The 22,628-nt window shown below is 39.6% G+C and overlaps 1 protein-coding gene across 5 annotated transcripts in view; it reads right to left on the reverse strand.

Moving 5' to 3' along the window:
* Nucleotides 1-675: 675 nt before the first annotated feature.
* Nucleotides 676-22,628, reverse strand: part of MAST2 (microtubule associated serine/threonine kinase 2) — a 272,437-nt gene continuing 250,484 nt past the window's right edge. For all 5 annotated transcript variants that reach the window (XM_032217719.1, XM_032217718.1, XM_032217716.1 and 2 more), the window contains 3 exons: nucleotides 7,734-7,870; nucleotides 7,072-7,259; nucleotides 676-5,929 (listed from right to left, as the gene is read on the reverse strand). In XM_032217719.1, the coding sequence (XP_032073610.1) occupies nucleotides 3,837-5,929; nucleotides 7,072-7,259; nucleotides 7,734-7,870 (2,418 nt within the window). In that variant the 3' untranslated portion in view covers nucleotides 676-3,836. The remainder of the gene's footprint in view (nucleotides 5,930-7,071; nucleotides 7,260-7,733; nucleotides 7,871-22,628) is intronic.

The raw sequence follows: 22,628 nt of genomic DNA on the forward strand, positions 1-22,628 counted from the left end.
ATTAGTATCTTTATTTCCGGAATCTCATGATTAACAATGGGCCCATTTCATGGGTTAGCATCACTTTAGCATTAATAAACTAAAGATGTGACAAATAGTTTAACACAAGTTACCAGAGATGGGTACACAAGTTTGGACAAGCACCAAATGACAGCATGCAATGAGTGTTATTTTTTCTTGTTTTAGCTGCCATCTAATGGTTGCCTTTCCTTTATGATCAACTGCTCTCTCTCATCCCATCATGAGTTATACAGTTGGGAGTATGGAATGTGCAAAGCAGCAACATGAATATGGTAAGTAATTGACAAAAAGAATAATTAATTAAGTTAAGAGTATTTGAAGAATAAGGTATATGCTTCATAATGTTGTGGGAAAACAGGCAAAAAGTTTTGGCATTTGGCAACTTTTGATAGAAGTGGTTATCCTTAGAAATATTACCTCTAAATCATAGATATTTAGCATGAATGGATGCATATTAAGGCCAAACCAATCTGAGATACTTAAACACAACTGGTATACACATTGTGGTAACTTACCAGTTGATAAAATATCGGTCTGTGAATATCAATTGTGTCAAAGTGGTCACAAGATAGTGATGATTATATTATTGCAATATTTTTACCAGAAAATACTTGAAGAAAGGTAATTCAGTCAAGAGATGAACACGAGTTTATGTAAAAAATGAAGTGTATTTCAGAATATTTGAACATCAACATGCAGGTACAACATGGATAAAAATTATTGCACCTATATTATGTGGCAATTATTCAAGTTTCTAAAACAGTTCTATTCCACATCACCCTCTGCTTCTCAGATTTCAAGCTTGAAAACACAACTCAGCATGGAACTGAGTTCACATCCTCCAAAACAACCAAAATCAACACACAGTGTAAACACACAGAGCTGTAAAATCATCTACTAGAAGTACAGCATTATCCTTCATGTCAGTAAGACAGAACTGGAGAAAGACTGTATCTTCCCCCCACAGGAAATAACAAACAAAAAATTCCAAATCACATCTTAATTCAGTGATAATGAGGAAAAAAACTCACAAGTCATTCCTCGTACCCTGTTGTATGGTGAGCATTCTTGTAGCATAACCGTTACCACAAAACCTTAGGCATCCTTCTCCAGAAGTGGTTTTTAGCAAGGCTAAAAGTCTAATATTTACACTAAATATCAATCTGGTAATCTTGGATTCTGTGAAGTATTATCAAATACATCAGCTGCATATGAAAACTTTTAAGGTTGGCTGAGGAAAAAAAAAGTGATCTTTAGATATCGAAACAAAGAGGAACCGGTCAAACAGTGTATTGAGATGGTTAGTTCATATATGCTATGCCTAAAATAGAATTATTAAAATCATATTAATAAAACATGGAAATTTGGCCAACCAAGTCATCACCAAATGATTTAACTGGATCACAAATAGAGAGAATGTCTTTCCCTCAATATTTTCTATTCCTCCGTTATATGCCACAGGCGCTGCAGGCTTGATTCTTCCAAGTGCTTTTAAGATGTTGAATTTTATCCTCTGTGGCATCGTGATTGTCACAATTGCCCACCCACCCCTCTCTCTCTTCCTTTCTGCTATGGAGCCTAAATGGAACTTCCTTTCTTTTTATCTCTGTTATTAATATAGAGCCATAGCTGGAAAAGTAGTGGTGAAAGAAAAGACTTCTGCAGCCTTTAAGAGGTTATAATGGTTATAGTAAAAAAGGCATATCAAAAAGGTAATACCTAAATGATAATACATGTACTAGCCTATGTAGGCTAAACAGAGATGCAAATCCTTTGGCTGTTTTTGTATATACTAATACTACAACGTACATTATATGACCCAGGCCTCAAATTAATGTAGTGTAAATTATAATCTTGTTTGTTTACATTATTCAAGTTCTAAGTGGCTAAGTCATCAGCTCATGTTAGCAACAATCCCTTTTTCCTAAATATACTTGTCTATTGGAGAGCAGTACAGCAAAGTGACAGAATTGTAAAACACAAAGGATATTTTTTTTAAAAAAAAACAGGCCTGAAGGACAGTGCATAACGTTAGTTATGTGCATAAGTGGCAGGATGAGTAGACAATTATATCTCATGAGATTATTATGAGTAATATTATTGGAGAAATTCAGAAGCTTCAAGTTAATATATGAAAAAGTGAAAGGGTTTTTATAGCACTGCCGCATACACAGGGAGTTTCTTCTTTTACACACATTCAAGCACACATCATGCACTTAAGAGTGGTTAATGTTAAAACAATACCAGCTCAAAAATAAGTTGGTCCAAAACTGAAATCAAGGATAAAAAATTAGGTACTAAATATTGCAGGAAGGTGGGGAGGATACAAGATACCTGAAATGTGATGATGAAGTTAGTAAGAGTTTAAAGAATAAAATGTTCCCAGTTAAAAAGTAAATACTAATTTTGAAAACAGAAATGGTGCAGGAAGAGTTGATATCTGCAACATGGCAGAATAATGAAGCTATAATTCACTACAAGGTTTACCCTTGAGAATTATTTCATACACCATGTGATCACTTCAGCATATGTAGGCTTTCAGACTTTTATGAAGTAATTATTTTGTCTGTTCACACATATAGATATATTCTGTTACAAGGGAGTTAAAGAGTTAAAGAGTTAAATTCACAGGTATTTTGCAGGGGGAGGTTGAAATACCTACTTTTGCTTTTAAATGATAATAAGTAATAATCTTGAAATGTTCTATTGCTTTACTGAGTATATAGTATCAGTGCAGTGTTCTAGTTTTAGCTGTCTTTATTTTTTATTTTTTTTAAAAAGCACCAAACAATGTTGCACTCTCAAAAAGTATCAAAAGGATTCTAAGAAAGCATAGGCATTTTGGAAATGTAAGTAAATGAAGCAATTAAAATATAGTTCATTTGCATGATACTGGAGATTTTTCCTGAATAGTTATTCATTGAAGCTATAAGGGCTACTTTGCTTTTAAGTGGTTCATCTCTGCCCTTCCCTGACCAATAAATACAGTATCTTGTTACCAGTTGTTCCAATCCAAGCAGAACTTTCCTGCCAGGTGTTAACTTCTTCTGCTACCAACCATAAGCCACAGATTAAGGTGGGATGGTCTCAGATATTCACCGTCTCCATGTCTGTGCTAGGGAGCTGCTAAAAACTAGGGGAGCTGCTAATACACTTAGAGCTATGGTAATGGAAGTACCTTGTGCCTCTTTTTAAATATTTGCTTGCTCTGAGCAAGGTAATATTGGTAAGGCAACTAACATTAAAAATTCCCCAATGATGGAGTGTCATACTATTTTTAAGGCAACGGAAAAAAACGAATAAGAACAAAAACCCAAAATTTATTTTGACAGATTGCTCAAGTGAGCCCCTTTAAAAAAGATACTACTCCACTGCATTAGCTAACAAGCTTCCTCCACAGATAGTTGTGGGAGATAACAACTATGTAAGAAAAAAGGTGTGCAGTGGCATTAAGAATTGTAAAAGAATCCATAAATTGTATTTATTCATCCCTATCAAGGTAATGACATTAAAAACTAGATATAAGGATAAACACTTGGAGCTAGTGTCAAAATGTATCATTGTTGAACAAGCAGCCTTATATGGTAAATAAAACAGACATTTGGAGGTAGGGGGAGAACACCTAAAAGATAATGCACAGGTTGCTCAGAATTAAAAGGAAAAGGAAGGGTGATTTTGCTTTAAAGATACCCTGTAAAGAGGGATTAAATGACAAACGCTGTGTACAAAAATAGAATTGCAATGGAAAAAGGTGAGAAGATGAAACACAAATCTACAAAAAATAGATGAATAGGTTTCTTGATTTATATTTGAGTTCAACTAATGTTGTCTTTGTTTCTGAATGGAGATGCTGCTATATTCTTTTTCACAGCATCAGCTTTTGACCGCAGAAAGTCTTTTGTTTGGGACTGACCTCCAGCCTCACTGATTTTTCCTGGCACTAGAGTAGTCTCCTTTTTTGAACTCAAACTATCATCTGGTCCAGAAGAAATCCTCATGTTCCAATTTCCATCTGCTTGAACTTCAAGTAGAGGTAGTTGCCATCTCTCTTCCAAAATTTCAGAAGCGTCAGATATACCAGGCTGCAACTGTTTTGGTATTATCTGACATTCTGACTCCCAAGAAAGTGGACTTTCTGATGTAATGTGAGAATCACAAATTTTAATGAGGCCGCCTATATTGAATGTTTTGGTTGATTCTGGATTCAGATCTTCCAGTAGTGTCTCCTTTGAGCCTTGTTTGAACAGGCTTTTATCTTTTCTATCTTTTTCTACTTTTCTTGAGCTAGAGATGTTCAATCCCACTGCATTTAAAGTACTCCTTGCACTTGTCAAATGAGCGGGACAAACTGTTTTTCCACTTTCAATTGAGGAATCAAGCATAAATGTTGTACTGCCTGTAGGACAACTTAGGTTTTTATCACTTGGGTGACTTTTGTGTTTTGGAATTCCCACTACAGAAGACAAAACTTGTTCTTCAACTTTAGGAGACATTTGTTCAAAAGTTTTGCCAAAGTTTGTCAGATTCTCAATACTACAATCCTTCATAGGTTGATACTCCCAATTCTGAGATGCGTCTTCGCAGTCTATTTGGCTCACTAATGGAAGAGAGCTCGTGTTAGTTGTACAAGAAGAAGAAGCAAGTGCTAACAAAGGCATTTTGTCATGAAATAACAGATAGGTGGCTTCTTCAGAAGCGGATTCCTTTGTATTATTTTTGCCACCTGCTATTTCTGAACAGTCACCTTGACCAAACTGTCGGAATCTTACTGGGAGGCACTTCGTCTGCTCTGGACCATCTGTACTTTTTTGGACAATCTGTATTTCCTTAGGATCTTCAGAATCTTTAAAACAGGTGCATTGTTGAACAACAACATTCTTACCTTGTATTGATTCTGTTGCTGTCTTGCATTTTGATATTAACTGTATTGGTTCAAAGTCCTCAGGTTTTCCTGTAGAGGAAGCTTTTGCACAAATTTCAGACTGGGACTCATTTATGCCAGTCACCAATGCGCTTTCCACATTTTTTTGTTGTGGTTGATTTACCTCTCTCTGCACATTGCCCATTTTTGGTTCTTCTGGAAGAAAAGCATCATCTTCCATGCTATCTTTGCTTTCTAATCTGGAACAAGGCTTTACATCCTCAGTGAAAAGATTACAAAATTGGTGTTCTCTAATGAAGGATGGCCTATCCAATCTTTTCCCATCTTGACTATCTTCTGACCCTTCATCAGTTTCATCTTCAGAAGAATCTACTTCTGTAATGGCCTCCTGCTTCTGTAGAGATTCTCTTCTTTCTACCCTATCTTGTCGAATGGCTCCAAGTTTTCGGGAAGAAGGTTTTTGGAGTGTCCCTTTTTCTGCTGGCCCAACTTTAACTCCAGATGTTTCATTCATTGACTCTTGCCAACTTTGGAGACCCAGATCTCTCTGAAGCATGTCCTTTTTGAATTCAGAATGGGAAATATCCAAGCTATGCTTACGTGAAGTGGGGAGCTTTTTTTCTGAGGAAGATAGGGAAGAGGTCAGTTTCTCAGCTGACTGGACTCTTTTCAACAGTGGTGATCTTGGTGGTTCAGCACTCTTCGGCCGAGAAATCTGCCGGGCCAAAGGAGGGGAGGAATGTAACTTTACTGGAAAAGAATGCATGATGCTTGAACTGCCAATTGAATGCCCTGGCAAAGGGGAAGGGGAACGCTGAGGGGATGTGGATTGTGGAGTGGGTGAAGGTGTATGAGCTAGTGGCGAAAGAGGAATGTTTCCAGCTGATTTACGTCTTGGAGATCGATACTGTCGTTGAAGTTTTGGGGCTAGACCATGTAATGAACTGGGCCTGATATGCCCTGAACTAGCCGGAGAATTGGGAACACTGGAACCAGGCGAACTGCTCTGAGAAGAATTTCCACCAACTGTGAACATCAAAAGAGGAGAATGGTAAATCACAAGCATTGTGAGGCTGAATTTAGAAAAATGAAGACTAATGCAATCAAAACAATAAAGTGTAATCAACCATACTTTATCAAAGCACTGCACTTTGATATTATTTTATAGTATTTATTTTATAGTATATCTTAGTTGTCTTTTGGAGGGCTTTCTTTTTTTCTCATACTAAATATACTTTTTGAAAAATACACTCATTAGCAGCTACATATTCTAGTTCTTCTGCTTATTTATATTGGTTATACACTCTACATTATATCCTAACCTTTGGGGTACAAAAGGACTTTTCCTCCAAATGAATTGTTTATTCATATACATATTATAATTTTAACTGTTAATGCATCCACTCAGTCTTTTTCCATCAAAAAAGAGGCTGCAAATCTGGGTGCATCTTATACACTGAATACAGCACTTTTTTACCTCCTGAAACCCTGCCACTTCACCAAAATGGCCGTACATAGCCTTTAGGAGGCTTTAAGAGTGCTCTTGGGGGCTGCGGAGGACAGAAATGAGCGAAAAACGGACCCCCGCAGCCTCCAGGAACACTCTATAAGCCTTCTAAAGGCTATTCATGCCCTCTTTTTTGAAACAAAACAGGCCTGTTTTTGCAAAAAAACAGGCCGTTTTTGGGAGGTCTGCAAAGTGCAAAAACTTTTTTTAATTTCCCTTTCAAAATCTTGGTGCGTCTTATTATTCTGAAAAATATGGTATATTAAAAAGTGAATCGGGTATTTTAAAAAGTAATTCAGTATAGCAATTGTATTGTATAGCAATTAAAAGTACAAGTTGCAAAAATCACCCTAAAATAGTATTTCATGATATCTAACATATTATGCTTCTTAAATATTAAAAGCTTTTATTACTCTCACATTAATAAATTCCTTTGTGTACCGTTCCTGCAACTAGCAACCAGCCTCACTAGTTGCTTGGGCTAATGTTTTCCTGGGATCTTAAAGATGCCACCACAAACTGTCAATTGGCTTGCAGCTGTCATTTCTTGTTGAGAAATGAGAATTCGTGTGGTTTATTCCCCCACTACCCTCCAGTTTTAGAAAACACATTTAATTGAAAGTATTTGATTCAAGTCTTCTGCCTTCTATTCCTTTTTTACCTAAATGTGCAGGCTCAGGAGTAGATCGGTAACCTTGTGTTGGAGAACGAGGAGAAAGATTGTGCGTAGGTGAACCAGGAACACTTTCCCCAGATGACAGAGAACGGTTGAGGGAAGATAAACTTCTACTTGTGTGAAGCAGGGAGGCCTGCTTGGTAATCTTCCTGAATAATGAGCTCTTCTTCTTACTGGAAAAATAAAAAAATAAGGGTAATCACTAGCAAGAGAAACAACCCAATGAGATCCCAAAGGTGCTTTTTCAAGAGGCAACTGGAACTTTCTGGTTTTTTCTTTGAAGACGTTTTGCTTCTCATCCAAGAAGCTTTTTCAGCTGAAGAAAGTCCAGTTGCCTCTTGAAAAAGCATCTTTGGGACAACCATAACCTGGATGACTGAGAATCTCCATAGAAACCAAATGTAATCAATAAGGGGTCATTAGTTCATTATTTATATTAAGTTATAAATAAGAGTTATTTTTAATAAAATACAAGAAATAATAAGAAACGGGGTAGAAAATTAAAGCACGATAACGAACATTTAATTATAGTTTGAGGAATTCTGGATATAATCCATTCTTGATAGCATGTAACTTTTGTAACATAAAAATAACATTTATTTACCCATACTACAGTTATTATTATAAATGACTTCAATTTTACAAACCTTTCCTGTCCGTCTTTTGTTTTGTTTTTCTTGTTCCTTCTAGCCATTTTTGATTTATAACTGGCCTTCCGAGCTGGTCCCAATTTGATTGATGTGTTCTCAAAAGGTGTCGTGGATATGGACACTTTATTTCCACTCTGGTAGAAAGAAAACCACATATTCTCATTTTTAAAATGCATTTCTTTATATGGTTGGTACATTCAGATATGAAAGCAAGGGAATATACCAGTTTGTAAATGAATGACTTAAATTCTTTTGATCTGGTCTCTTCCTTTCAAAATATAGTTTGTCTTTAGAAAGTGCTACCAGAGGGATTTCTTGAATCACACTTTTCTCACTGATTAAAAAATTGTTTTTCTAGTTGAATGACAGCTAAAGAGATTGTGAATGTAAAATGCTATTAATCCAATATAATCTTTGTAGAGTACCCAGAAGATATAGCGTATCACCAGAAGCATCACATTAGAAATTCTATCAAGCACAGAGGTGGCATTCAGCAGGTTCTGACCAGTTCTGAAGAATGGTAGCAGAAATTTTGAGTAGTTCCGAGAACCGGTAAATACCACCTCTGACTGGCCCGCCCCCACTATTATCTGCCTCCTGAGTCCCAGCTAATTGGGAGAAATGGGGATTTTGAATTAACCCTCCCCTGGAGTGGGGAAGGAATGGAGATTTTACAGTATCCTTCCCCTGCCACACCCACCAAACTATGCCCACCAAGCTATGCCACACCCACAAAACCAGTATTAAAAAAAAATTGAGTCCCACCTCTGATCAAGCTGCATGCCTAACTGTAATACAGCCTCTTGTTTTCATCTTTGGATTTCTCTTTTCTTCTAAAGAACTTAAGAATCAGAAACTATCATAGATTAAGATTCAAAATACCTTTTTCAATTCCTTCCAATGCAAGTATCTAGACAAGTTAACTGACTAAAATGAAGAGACATATTACAATATAACCCATGAAGAAATGGTGTGTTTACTTATCAATGAATATTATTCAATAGGATGTATTCCAGAAAATATTCCAAACTGTTATTAATCAGCTATTATTACTTCCTATTATTTGTAAATGAGTAAAGATTTTCCAAAAAAAATAAAAAAAGATATTATTTGAAGACTAGGATGAAACAATAATTCTGAATTGGAAATACTCCCTTGAAGGACTTTTGTAATTTACAAAGAAAGCAAAAATAACTGCACATAAATACACTACACAGTAATAACCTAAAATAATCAAACAATATTTAACTTTGGATAATTTTTATTAAGACTAGAATCTTACTGTCAGGCCTGCATTTATATTCCTTTTAGAATTTTGGCCTGCCACACTTTCTCTTATTTAATTATGCTGTTTCTTTAAGTATAGTCAATGGGAGGGGGGATTAGAAGGAGTAGGATTTTGGAATGTGTTGTTTTTCATTCTTTGCTAGAAGTCAAGGTCATCCTTTGTCTCCACACTTCCATGCCTGACCGGAAGAAACTGGGCAAGGACGGCAGCATGGAAGGAGAAGATTGGACGATGTGATGGATTGTGGGTGTGGGGACAAGATCATGAACTTTTAACTGTGTGGGATTCTGATATAACTTCCAGAGTTGGGATCCCCATAGCTATGTGCCAACATGCCTGCTTTATTAAATTGGAACTTTAAGCATAGTTTTGCCTTCGATTCTGATTTGATTCTACATGGTATTTGGAACGCTTACATCATCCCAACTCTCTCTTCAAAATAAATCACAGCACCTCTCCCTTGCAGGGGGTGGGGTGGGGCTGGTGAGGTTTGCTGTTTCTCCAACGCTGAACCACACCGGTCAGTGTAAAATATCAGCGAACAATTAGGAGAAAGCCTTTTGAGATAAGAAGCTGAGATGAGACGTTTCTCTGCAAATCTACAAAGGCAAAAGCAGTTTCGCTTTTAAAAATTTATTGCCGTTGGCAAGAAGTCCAGCCTGTGGGGGATGCAAAGAAGTGGAATGGAGGTACTTATTCTCAACACAGATCTGATGAATGGCGATTCCAGCCACCCTCATGCAGTCAGCTCTGATGGAGATCCCGGACCATTCCGGACAACTAAATGTGGGTGCATTCTACCCCTCCTTCCCCCCAGCCAAGGCTTGGGAAAAACCCTGGAGTGGAGATTTTGACTCCTTCCAAACGGGGATATTTGAAATGAGCCAATGCCCTGTAACTGAGTTGAAGACAGAATCCCTAGCAAGATGGAATTTTCAACCCAGCCAGCAAGAAGGGATTTGGCAAACATCCTTCACTTGCCAGCCACCACTAAATTGGATTTTCTTCCCAGAGTGTGGATGGCTAAGATGCCAGTGGGCACCTCTAGGACCATCAACATGGGAAAGTCCACCAAGCCAGAAGAGGGGCCCTTGGGCCAGAAATCCTCCAAGTCAGCAGAGACGCCCTTGGCAAATAAAATCCCCTAACCAGCCATCATTGGGTGAACTGCAACCTGTGAATCAGGCACCCTCAGGATGGGTCTTTTTTTTAATGTAAATATGTTTTATTTTCCATTTCATTTCATACAGTCACATATATACTGTGCATAACCGGGGCCATATAACATTAAGCAATAAACACAGCCATCCCTCTTGTCAACAATACCCCCCAAAATACAAACCCAATATACCACTTCGACCCTCCATACACCCTTTCTTTTGCCCCCCTCCAACTTTCCTTCTTCCCTCCAACATTCCACTCTACCCTACTTCCCCTCCCCCTCTATCACTCCTCTCTCCCAATACACTCCCTCCCTTCCTTCTCGCCCTCCCTCCAATCCTCTCTCCCACCCTCTCTACCCCTCTTTCTTCTTTCCCTCTACTCCTCCCTTCGGTGTATTTCTACTATCTATCAATATATTCAGCTTGTCCTATTTTTATACTAAAATTAAAGAGCAACAGTATACAAGTGCAATCGTGTTACTTTAAAATCTAGCACATACTATATTTCCCCCCTCCCCCCTCCCCCCTAAGACCCCACCTCCCTTCCCCCCCCCGACTTCCCAGAGCCCGTACACGGTGTAGCTTTTTAACAAACACAGTCTAAAATATATTTAAACAAAGGAGATTAAAAAAAAAAGAAAGAAAGAAAGTCAAAAAGATCTCTACATTGAACTCAGCTTCTTGCTGTTACACAAACTTTAAGCAGTTTAACTTATTCCTAATCTTAAGCATAGGCTATCTGGAATTTCTTAGTCCCATATTTGTTTTGTGTATAGTCAATCCATTTTTTCCAGTCTCGTTTATATCTCTCATTTGAGTGGTCTTTAAGATATGCCGATATTTTAGCCATCTCGGCTAGGTTTGTAACTTTCAATGTCCATTCTTGAGTTGTAGGCACGTCTTCCTTCTTCCAGTATTGCGCCACCAACAGTCTTGCTGCCGTTATTAGGTGCAGAACCAAATTGGTCTCTACCGCTGTAAAGTCAGTACATATACCTAGTAAAAATAACTGAGGAGTGAATTTTATCCTTCTTTTAAAGATATTTTGCATGATCCACCACATTTTTATCCAAAATGCCTTAACCTTTCGACAAGTCCACCATATATGAAAATATGAAGCATCGAGAGAACCACATCTCCAACATTTAGGCTGTACATTCGAATACATAGAAGCCAGCTTTTTAGGATCTAAATGCCATCTATAAAACATCTTATAAAAAATTTCTCTCAGGTTTTGTGCTTGTGAAAATTTCACATTTCTTACCCATATTCTTTCCCACGTGTCCAGCATTATTGGTTCTTCAATATTCTGAGCCCACTTTATCATACAATCTTTAACCAATTCCATTTCCGAATCCATCTGTATTAGTACATTATATATCCTCTTTATATGCATTAAGCTTTGATCTCTTATTTGTTTAAACAAATTATCCTCAACTTTGACAAAACCAGTTTTTTGGTCTATTTTCCACCTGGCCTGTAATTGGCCATACTGGAACCATGTTTGAACTACCTTCTCCTCTTTCAGTACCTCTAAAGATTTTAATTGTAGAACCCCCCCCCCTTTCTAAAGTGAGAAGTTGTCTGCAAGTGGTTCTATCGTGTTTTTGTTCTATATTCATATTTTCAATTGCATGTCTGGGAATTGCCCACATGGGTAACTTATCATTTAGTTTATGTTGATATTTTTTCCAGACCCGCAATAAAGCATTTCTTAAGATATGAGTTTTAAAGTTCTTATCCAATTTTTTGTTGAATAACAAGTAAGCATGCCAACCATATACCAGATCATGTCCCTCGATATTCAGTATTCTATCATTGGTTAAATGGGTCCAATCACTAATTGCGGATAGGGCCACTGCCTCATAATATAATTTTAGGTTAGGTAATTTCAAGCCTCCTCTCTTGCGTACATCTTGCATTATTTTCATCTTTACCCTCGGCTTCTTTCCAGCCCATACAAATTTGTTGATACCCTTCTGCCATTCTAAAAGATTCACATCTTTTTTAAGTATAGGTAGCATTTGAAAAAGAAATAAAAATTTTGGTAAAATGTTCATTTTCACTGCCGCTATTCTCCCCAGCAAAGATAAGTACAATTTCTCCCATTTTTTCATCTCTATCTGTATACTCCGCCAAAGTGGTTCATAATTATGCTTATGTAGTTTCCCATTTGAGGATAAAATATTGACCCCAAGATATTTGACTTTTTTAACTACCTCACATCCTAGCATCCCTCCTAATTCTTCCTTTTGTTTAGTATTCATATTTATAGCTAATATTTTGGTTTTTCCTAAATTTATTTTAAAACCAGACACTTGACCATATTGATTAATCGTGTTCATTAAAACCATACTGGATTCCTGCGGTTGTTCCAATATTATGACCAAATCATCCGCAAAAGCGCGGACTCTGTATTCTTGCTGCCTAATCTTGATCTCTTTTAGACCATCCAAGCCCCGTATTTTATTCAACAATACTTCCAAAGTTATAATAAACAATAGTGGGGACAAAGGACAGCCCTGTCTTGTACCTTTTCCGATTTGAAAGGAGTCTGTTAAACTTCCGTTGACTATGATTTGAGCTGTTTGCTGTTGGTATATAGCTTTAATTGACCGTAAAAAGCTATCTCCTATCTGCATTTTTTGCAATATCTTCAACAGAAATTGCCAATTAACTCGATCAAAGGCCTTCTCAGCATCCAGAAATATAAACGCAGCAGGGATTTGATTGTTCTTTCCCAAATATTCTAATGCATTAATGATTAGTCTAACATTACTCTTCATCTGTCTCCCCTGTATAAAACCTGTTTGATCGGTATGTATCAATTGTTGAATAACCACCATTAACCTATTTGCTAGTATTTTAGTAAAAATTTTATAATCTACATTAAGTAATGAGATAGGTCTATAATTTTTTGGTTGGGTAATATCTTGATCTTCTTTGGGTATCAACGATATAACGCTGTCTTCCATGATGGGGGCACTTTACCTTCCGTTTGAATTTTATTAAATAGTTCTCTAAGAGGTTCTACCATTTCTAACTGTAAGTTTTTATAGTAAACCGCTGTCAGGCCATCTGTGCCTGGCGCTTTCCCTAACTTTAGTTGTTTGATTACCTGCAGGATTCCCCCAGAGGTTATTGGTTAGTTCAACTTTTGCCTGTACTCTTCTCTAACTAGGGGTATTTTCTCTTTATCTAAGTATTTGTCTATGTCTAAACCCTTAATTTTGTCCCTTTTGTACAATTCTGTAAAAAATTCCCGAAATGCCTTTTGAATCTCCTCCTGTTGAAACACCTCCTTCCCTCTATAACACAATTTAGATACATTTCGAATTTTTCTTTTTTTCCTAATCTGATAAGCCAAAGATCTGCCGGGTTTGTTTGCGTTACAAAAAGTGTTGTGTTTTGCATATAATAAACTAGTGGCTACCTGGTCAGAGATCAACATATCAAATTGGGATTTTAATATGGTGATTGCTTCCTTAGCCTTTGTATCGCCTGGATTCAATGTTAACTCCAACTCTTTCCCTTTAATTTCCTCTTCCAATTCTCTCTTCTAGAGCCGAGGTGGTGCAGTGGTTAGGGTGCAGTACTGCAGGCCACTTCAGCTGACTGTTATCTGCAGTTCAGCGGTTCTAATCTCACCGGCTCAAGGTTGACTCAGCCTTCCATCCTTCCGAGGTGGGTGAAATGAGGACCCAGATTGTTGGGGGCAATATGCTGACTCTGTAAACCGCTTAGAGAGGGCTGAAAGCCCTATGAAGCGGTATATAAGTCTAACTGCTATTGCTATTTTCGTTTTTGCCCTTGTTTCTGTCTATGTATTTTGTTTATATTCATCAGTACTCCTCTCATATACGCTTTGCTTGCATCCCATACAAATTCCATAGATGTACCCTTATTCATATTCAGAACAAAGTATTCAGATAACAATTTTTTACAATCATTAATGTACTTTTCATATCTAAATAAGTTTTCATTCAATCTCCAAGACCTTCTTGCCTGCACTACCTTTCCCAATTCCATCCAAACTGGGTTATGATCCGAAAGAACCCTCGCCGCAATCTTTGTCTTCTTCACCCTAGAAAGCAAATCATTAGTGGTTAGTATAAAATCAATCCTTGAAAGGGATTGATGTCTATCAGAAAAAAAGGTGAAGTCATATTCCTCTGCATTTCTTTCTCGCCAAACATCTCTCAATTCGAAGTCGTCCATCATGTCAAAAAAAGATTTGGGTAACTTAGCTCGGATTTTAGTATTTGGGCGAGAGGTCTTCTTATCTCTTATAGTGTCAATCACGCCGTTCCAGTCACCCAATAGTATACAAGACTTAAAGTCCCACTGTACTAATTTAGCATGAAGATTTCTATAGAATCCGTCTTGCTGTTGATTAGGAGCATAAATTCCCAAAAGTAATGTCTTTTTCCCTTCTAAGATTAGGTCTAGTGCGATATATCTTCCAAAGGGATCTGCTTCAATTAGTTCAGCCTTAATGTCTTTTCTTAAGTATACAACTATGCCATTTTTCTTTTCCGTAGCAGAGGTCACAAAATGTTGACCAAGTTTGGGATTAAACAAATATTTTTGATCAGTTGATTTGATATGAGTTTCTTGCAGACAAATTATATCATTCTTGAACTGTTTGAGATAGTGAAATATTTTCTTTCTCTTCTGTGGAGAGTTCAGTCCATTGACATTCCATGTCAAAATCTTAGTTGTCATTTTTGGTTGCCTGAAGCTTTTTTAGAGCCTCCTGCATGGCCTGTTTAACCTTTGGCCTAGCTCCTCCCATGGCTTCTGAGCTTGTTGCTGTAACTCCTTGATCAATGGCCGGTGATTGTTGAGGTTGTTGCATTGTAGCTTGTTTTTCCATTTGTCTGGTAGTCATAAGGCTAGGTCTTTGTTCCATGACCCCTTGCCCTTCCGGGAGGAGGAAATGGTGCGTTTTGTCTGGTAGTTGTGTGGCTTGCTGTTTATCTTGTCCTTCTCGTGGTCTTTCTCCAGATCCAGATGATTCAGGGTGTCCCACCTTCAGAATCTTGTGGTAGAAATCTCAAGCTTTCCATACAGAGTTGAGACGATATCTTTGCTTGTCAAATGTAATTATAATACCAAATGGCACATCCCATCTATACTGTATCTGACGGTTTCTGAGTTCTTCCACTAGAAAAGCATAATCTCTCCTGGCTCTTAGCATTTGAGGTGGTATTTCTTTCAAGACAATCAAATCCTGTCTGCCAATTTGAAGCCTGGTGTTATAGGACTCTTGTAGTATCATGTTTCTGAACTCTCTTGTAGCAAAGTATATAACTACATCTCGGGGGAGTTGCTTCTGTTTTGCCGCCCAAGAGTTAACGCGATAAATTTTATCGATCTGCCAGTCAAAGTTGGACCCCGGGTCTTTCCACCAGACGGTCAAAAGCCTCTGAAAAAAATCTGCTTCAAGTTCTCCTGTTTGTCTTCGCGCAGCCCCCTGACTCTTAATGCAAGCTCCATCTGTCTGTACTGTATCATAATAATTTGTTTTTCAGCATTTTCAACTTTTTGTTGCACCACTTCAGTTTTGGATGTCAAATTAGTGTTGGCTTCATTAAGAACCTCTAACTTATCTTCCATTCCAGAAACATATTCTGTCAATACATTTACAAGTCCCACCATATCATCATTTATTTTGGCAATCCTAGTATCAAACTTATCATATAAGTCTTTCATCTCGTTCTTTATTTCCTCTCTGAATTCTCTGAAAGTTTCCAAAAAAAGTTCTTTTGTTAGCAAATCTCCACTAGGGGGCATAGAGGGTGGAGGCTGCAACTTTGTGCCAGGTATGGGGGACGTACTCCTAGGATGAAGTTTCGCAGGATTTAATTTTGATGCCATTATATCTTTTCTTCAAGCAATTAATCAAACTCTGCTGGCCCGCTGTGCAGCTTACAAGAAAAAAAAAGTATTGGGTCATGCCTCCATCCTGGTTCTCCTTGACCTCTCAGCGGCTTTCGATACCATCAACCATGGTATCCTTCTGCGACGACTGCGGGAGGTGGGGGTGGGAGGCACTGTTTTGCGGTGGTTCTCTTCTTACCTCTCGGACAGGTCGCAGTCGGTGTTAGCTGGAGGGCAGAGATCGACCCCTAGGCCCCTAACATATGGGGTGCCGCAGGGTTCGGTCTTGTCCCCCCTACTTTTCAACATCTACATGAAACCGCTGGGCGAGATCATTCGGCGGCACGGGATAAAATACCACCAGTATGCGGACGATACTCAGTTGTATCTGTCCACCCCGTGCCAACTCAATGAAGCGGTGGACGTGATGAACCAGGGCCTTGAAGCTGTTAGGGACTGGATGAGGGCTAACAAACTCGTGCTCAACCCAGATAAGACCGAGTGGCTGTTGTGTTTCCCTCCCACTAATTCGGCAAGTATTCCATCTCTCAGGCTGGGGGGTCAAACACTACGCCCCTCAGACAGGGTCCGCAACTTGGGAGTCCTCCTGGACCCACAGCTGACTTTTGAACACCATTTGTCAGCTGTGACCAGGGGGGCATTTGCCCAGGTTCGCCTGGTGCACCAGTTGCGCCCCTACCTGAACCGGGAGGCTCTCACAACAGTCACTCGTGCCCTTGTGACCTCTAGGCTGGAGTACTGCAATGTGCTCTACATGGGGCTGCCCTTGAAGAGTATTCGGCGACTTCAGCTAGTCCAGAATGCGGCCGCGCGAGCGATTGTGGGTGCACCTCGCTTCACCTACATAACACCTATCCTCCGCGAGCTGCACTGGCTACCTGTCAATCTCCGGGTACGCTTCAAGGTGCTACTTGTCACCCATAAAGCCCTTCATGGTAGTGGATCTGGGTACTTGAGAGACCGCCTACTGCCAATCACCTCCACTCGACCTATTAGATCCCATAGATTAGGCCTCCTCCGAGTCCCATCTGCCGGTCAATGTCGACTGGCAACCACGGGGAGGAGAGCCTTCTCGGTGGCAGCTCCGACCCTATGGAATGATCTCCCCGTGGAAATTCGTACCCTCACCACCCTCCAGACCTTCCGCACAGCCCTCAAAATCTGGCTATCCCGTTAGGCCTGGGGCTAAAGACTGTAACCCACCCGAATGGTATGAATGTTGTGTTTTTTAATGACGTACTGTCCTACGTGTTAAATGTTTGTCCCCCCCCCTTTTCGAGTTGTAAGCCGCCCTGAGTCCCCCCAGGGAAAAGGGCGGCATATAAATAAACTTCTAATAATAATAACTAATAATTATTTGTTCTTAGGGGTTTTTCAAAAGGTTTCAGAAAAGGGCGTTGTAACAAAGCAGCTCGGCATATTCAGCGCCATTTTAGACTTCTCTATATCAAATATATATATTAGCAAAGTTAATAAGAGGAAAGTCTTGTAAACTCTTCAGAGAAGTGAAACTAATTAATAAGATACTGCTAGCAAACTGTTCCTCCTTTTTTGCAGAAAGTTTGCAGAAGGTTTCAAAAGATTAGCATTGTAACAAAACAGTTCAGCATATTCACCTCTGTTTGGAATGTCTCTATATTAGCAAAGAGTCTTTTAAAACTTTTAAAGGTTGATAAGAAAAAAGTCTTGTAAGCTCTTCAGAGAAGTGAAACTAATTAGTAAGAAGCTGCTGGCTGGCTGTTCCTTTGATCTTTTTTATCACTGTTCTTTGCCAAAGAGTTAGGAATGTGGCATTGTTGCAATTACGGAGACTGCACAATCGCCATTTTAGGAGCTTATTTTTTAAGAAAAAAAAACCAAGTGCACGAAGGAAGCTCTTGTAAAAATGAAGCTGGGATATTTTTTTTTAAAGAAAGCAGATAAGGTTCTCAGGTACGGACTCTGCTTCTATTAATTTCAGATAAATATCTCAAAAATTGTCCTAAGCAGAGGTTCCTTACTTTGCGCCGTAATGAAAACAGCAGGAATTTCTGGCACGGAGATATAATTCAGCCTTGGTTGGCCCCCCCTTCTATTCGCAGCAGGAAAAAAAGCTGCAAACTTCAAAGAAAAGCTCTTACCAGCTGGATCTCTCTCACACTCTTCTTTGCCTGAAGAATGAGGTATCTACCAGGTATTTAGGCTTCCGGGGCGGGACCTTGCTGATGGTGGCGGCTTAACTGAGCTGTCCCCCGGGTTTCTGGTCGCGTTATCTACCTCAGGATGGGTCTTAATCCCAGGTCATGGATGGAAGGGATTCCAATTGGTACCTGCTCTTCCTCAGCAGATGGCACCAGGGCAGACAACTGGGCAGTGGCCAAACAAGGGATTGACCTCCCCCCCCCGGTTCCAGTCTCCCCTGTAATGCCCCAAAAAGTTCTTGCCCAACCTTTCTACAGAGAAAGGTTCTCAACAACGGAAGAAGAGATTACCAAGGGGCTAGCTACGGAATGGATGGTGGAAAAATGTGATGAGGCGGTTGCTAAGTTTAGAGATGTAACTAGGTCCCTTTCCTCGTGGGGCCCAACAAAATGCCACCTTTGCTGTCAACTTGGCCACAAAGCGCCAGAGTACTTGGCTCCAGCCCCATTGCCACAAATGTGCGCACCAACCGCCACGGCGGAAAAGAGAAGGCCCCAGATGCCACCACAAAAGAGTCATCTGGCCCAAAAACCTCTAGAAGAGGATCCCCAACTTAAGGTGACGAAGAGTCCTACCAAGGGGGAGGCCTCAGAGGAGGAAAATGGCAACCAACCTCTAGAAAAGGATCCCCAACTTAAGGTGACAAAAAGTCCTATAATGGGGGAGGTCTCGGAGGAGGGAAAAAGCAAACACACTCTGGAAGAGGATCCCCAACTTAAGGTGACAAAGTGTCCTACCAAAGGGGAGGCCTCGGAGGAGGAAATTGCTGAAGATGACCCAATGGTGAATGCACCTATCCGCCCCTTCGCCTTCCAAGTCAACCTCCAAGTGCCTAAGACGGGGTTGGAGGGGGAAGTTGAAGCAGTTGTGAGCACCAGTTGCACTCAATGCTTAATCAGCACGTCAATTGTCAAGCAACTAGGCATAAGCACAAGACCTCTAGCCTGTCCCATTCGGGGTGAACAGGTAGATGGAACGCTAATTGGAGGGGCCCAACCCACGCTAGTAACTGAACTGGTGAAGTTACAAGTGGGCCACCACTGCGAGCTTCTCAGATTCATTGTTGCTCCAGAGATGCCGGAGAAAATAATCTTGGGGCTTGCATGGCTTGACAAGTGGAAACCTACGATAAAGTGGGAAGATGGTGGTAGGAAATTGATGATTGTGGATGAGCCAATACCACCTATGGAGAAAAAGGGCCAGCCAGGTATGATTGAATCCATGAGCCCAGAACCTGCAGAAGAGACAAAAACCCCAGCTGTCCAACAAGTACCCAAATACTTGATGGGGGATGTTTTGTCGAGAAAACCGCAGCATGATAGTAATGGAAGCCAGGATAAGCTGATGACAGCTATGAGACTGGCGCTCCCAACAGACCAGTCTGGACTGCTACAACGAGTGGCCAGCCCTAACAGACCATGGGAAGAGGTCGCAATGGATTTCATCGTGCAACTCCCAGACAGCAGTGGAAACAGAGTAATCTGGACAGTTATGGACTTGGTTTCTAAGCAGGCGCACTTCATCGCTTTCTCGGAGTTGCCATCCGCAAAGAAATTAGCGAAAATGTTTGTGAAACACATTTATCGCCTGGATGGATTGCCAAGAGGATCATTTCAGACCATGGAGTCCAGTTCACAGCTAAGTTCTGGAGCCAGGTCCTGAGATCCATGGGGTCCACACAAGAACTGAGTTCAGAGGTTCATCCCAGCATGAACTGTGCAGCAGAGAGAGCCAACACGTTGGTGGAACAATACATCTGGTGTTTTGTGGACTATCAGCAAGACAACTGGTCAGACTTGCTACCCTTCGCCGAAGTGGCGTTCAACAATGCAGTTCACAGCAACACTGAATTTACTCCTTTCAAGATTACCAGTGGCATGGAATTTGTTCCCATGCCTGAGCTGCCTAGAGAACCTCCCTCCTCCATGTCTTTGAATGAATGGATGGACATACTAAAGAATGCTTGGGAGAATACGAAGAAGGCTCTAGCAGATGCAGCAGAAGCCTACCAGAAGCAAGCTGAGAAACACCGCTTGCTCCAAAACCCCTTCCTTGTGGGGGACAAAGTTTTTGTGTTTACCAAATACTTAAGATTAGGAATGCCTAGCAAGGAATTTGGTCCAAAAATTCTAGGTCCATTCCCAATAGTGAAGATAGTTAGCCCAATTACAGTTCAGCTCAGTGTACCCATAAGTCTAGGGAAATTTGGCCCATAATTTCATTGTAGCTTGTTGAAACCAGTAAATGGGTCTAGCATAAGAGCATCCACCCAAACTTTCTCTCCTCCTTTAGAGATAGAAGGGAAAACACCATCTATAGTGATAGGAAGGGAATCACAATCTGAGGTGGAAAAGATTGTAGACTCTAGGTTGAATAGGGGTCGCTTGCAGTATTTAGTGCAATGGAAGGGTTACCCTTTGTCTGAAGCCACTTGGGTGAAAAGCTGGAACTTAAAAGTGGAAAAGTTATTAGAACAATTCCACGAGAAGTTTCCCGATAAGCCAAGGGGTCCCCTAGGGGTGGAAGTAGGTGGTTAAATTTTTATATGTTAACTTTTATGTTATTCTTTTTTCAGGAAACATTTTTCTTCTGAAGAGAGGTCGCCTGTCAGGCCTGCATTTATATTCCTTTTAGAATTTTGGCCTGCCACACTTTCTCTTATTTAATTATGCTGTTTCTTTAAGTATAGTCAATGGGAGGGGGGATTAGAAGGAGTAGGATTTTGGAATGTGTTGTTTTTCATTCTTTGCTAGAGGTCAAGGTCATCCTTTGTCTCCATACTTTCACACCTGACCGGAAGAAGCTGGGCATGGACGCCAGCATGGAAGGAGAAGATTGGACGATGTGATGGATTGTGGGTGTGGGGACAAGATCATGAACTTTTAACTGGGTGGGATTCTGATGTAACTTCCAGAGTTGGGATCCCCATAGCTATGTGCCAACATGCCTGCTTTATTAAATTGGAACTTTAAGCATAGTTTTGCCTTCGATTCTGATTTGATTCTACATGGTATTTAGAACGCATACACTTACCATCATATATACTGAACATAGATTTCAAAAAATATCTACTGCAAAGGATTTTATTGCAATAGTGAATAGGTAGAATTAGTGAGTTATGTTCCAATGGTTTGAAAGTTTTATACAGGGGTTAATCAAAATCAAATCCAGCTTATAATTAAAATGATACTGGGCAGATCTACTTATGAAAAATTATGCAAAATCCAAATTTTGACAGTGATAAACAAAAGTTGCAATTATTTAATTGAGTGGGTGGGGATATTTATGGTTTCAGTTCCATTCCACCCCCACCCCCAGTTATATCATGTAATAAAGTCTTCCATATTTATATGGATTAGTTTTCTATGGGATATCTTGACTATAATTAACATACTACTACTTGTACTATTACATTTTATACCAGATACAGATTTCTTTTTGCCTCTGATCATTAACTTCTAGTGTCTGCCTAGACCAGTCCCTGCAATTTTCTTCATAAGATTTAGAAGTTGTTTGCCACTGCCTCCTTTCTAAGGCTAAGAGAAAGTGACTGACCCAAGGTCACCCAGTTGGCTTTGAGCCTAAGGTGGGACTAGAATTTACAATCTCCTGATTTCTAGTCTGATGCTTTAATTCCTATACCAAATTGGCTCTCCCTTAAATAGCCTACTTGTTTAGCAATACTTTTATCCTTCTACTTAAACAAAACATAAGTGTAGTTCACAACACTTGTAATCCCATACAAGAAAATAATTAAATTCAATCAATAACATCTTGAAAATACCCAAGAACTTTAAATGAATTAAAATGCCCTCAAGTGACGCTTGTCTCCTAGTAACTCCATATTTCTAAGTTTTCTTGATACAAATTAACCAGCCATTGCCATTTTCTCAGAACTCTTTGTTTCCAATTTTTCAGAGTAATCTGAAGCCAAGCCTGGCATTTCTTGGTGGTTTGGTCTTCTATGAAAGTAACAATCAGCACCGATCCTGATTAGCTGCAGGGTACAGACAAAATTGGTTTAGGGCTGCCACCTAAAAACCCAGATTTAAAACGTCTTGGAAAATTAAGTTGTTGCCTGCCACTGAAAACACTTCCTTGATAGATCCAAGGATGAGTGGCAGCATTTCATAAGCAGAATATCCTTATGAAGAAGAAAGTGGAGGTGCTCAGAGATCCATTTTAAAAACTCACTGTATATACAGCCATATATACAATTATATTATGATGAGGTATGATGAGCTGTACTAGTTCTCAGCACTTTTTAGGAAGAAAAAACTTTTCGTGGCTTTGGATCATTAAATATGTAGAAATGCTAAGAGGTGGTCTCCTCATCAAGCCTTGGATCAAATTTTG

The sequence above is a fragment of the Thamnophis elegans genome, chromosome 5 (genome assembly GCF_009769535.1).
Source record: "Thamnophis elegans isolate rThaEle1 chromosome 5, rThaEle1.pri, whole genome shotgun sequence".
Classification (NCBI taxonomy): Eukaryota; Metazoa; Chordata; class Lepidosauria; order Squamata; family Colubridae; genus Thamnophis; species Thamnophis elegans.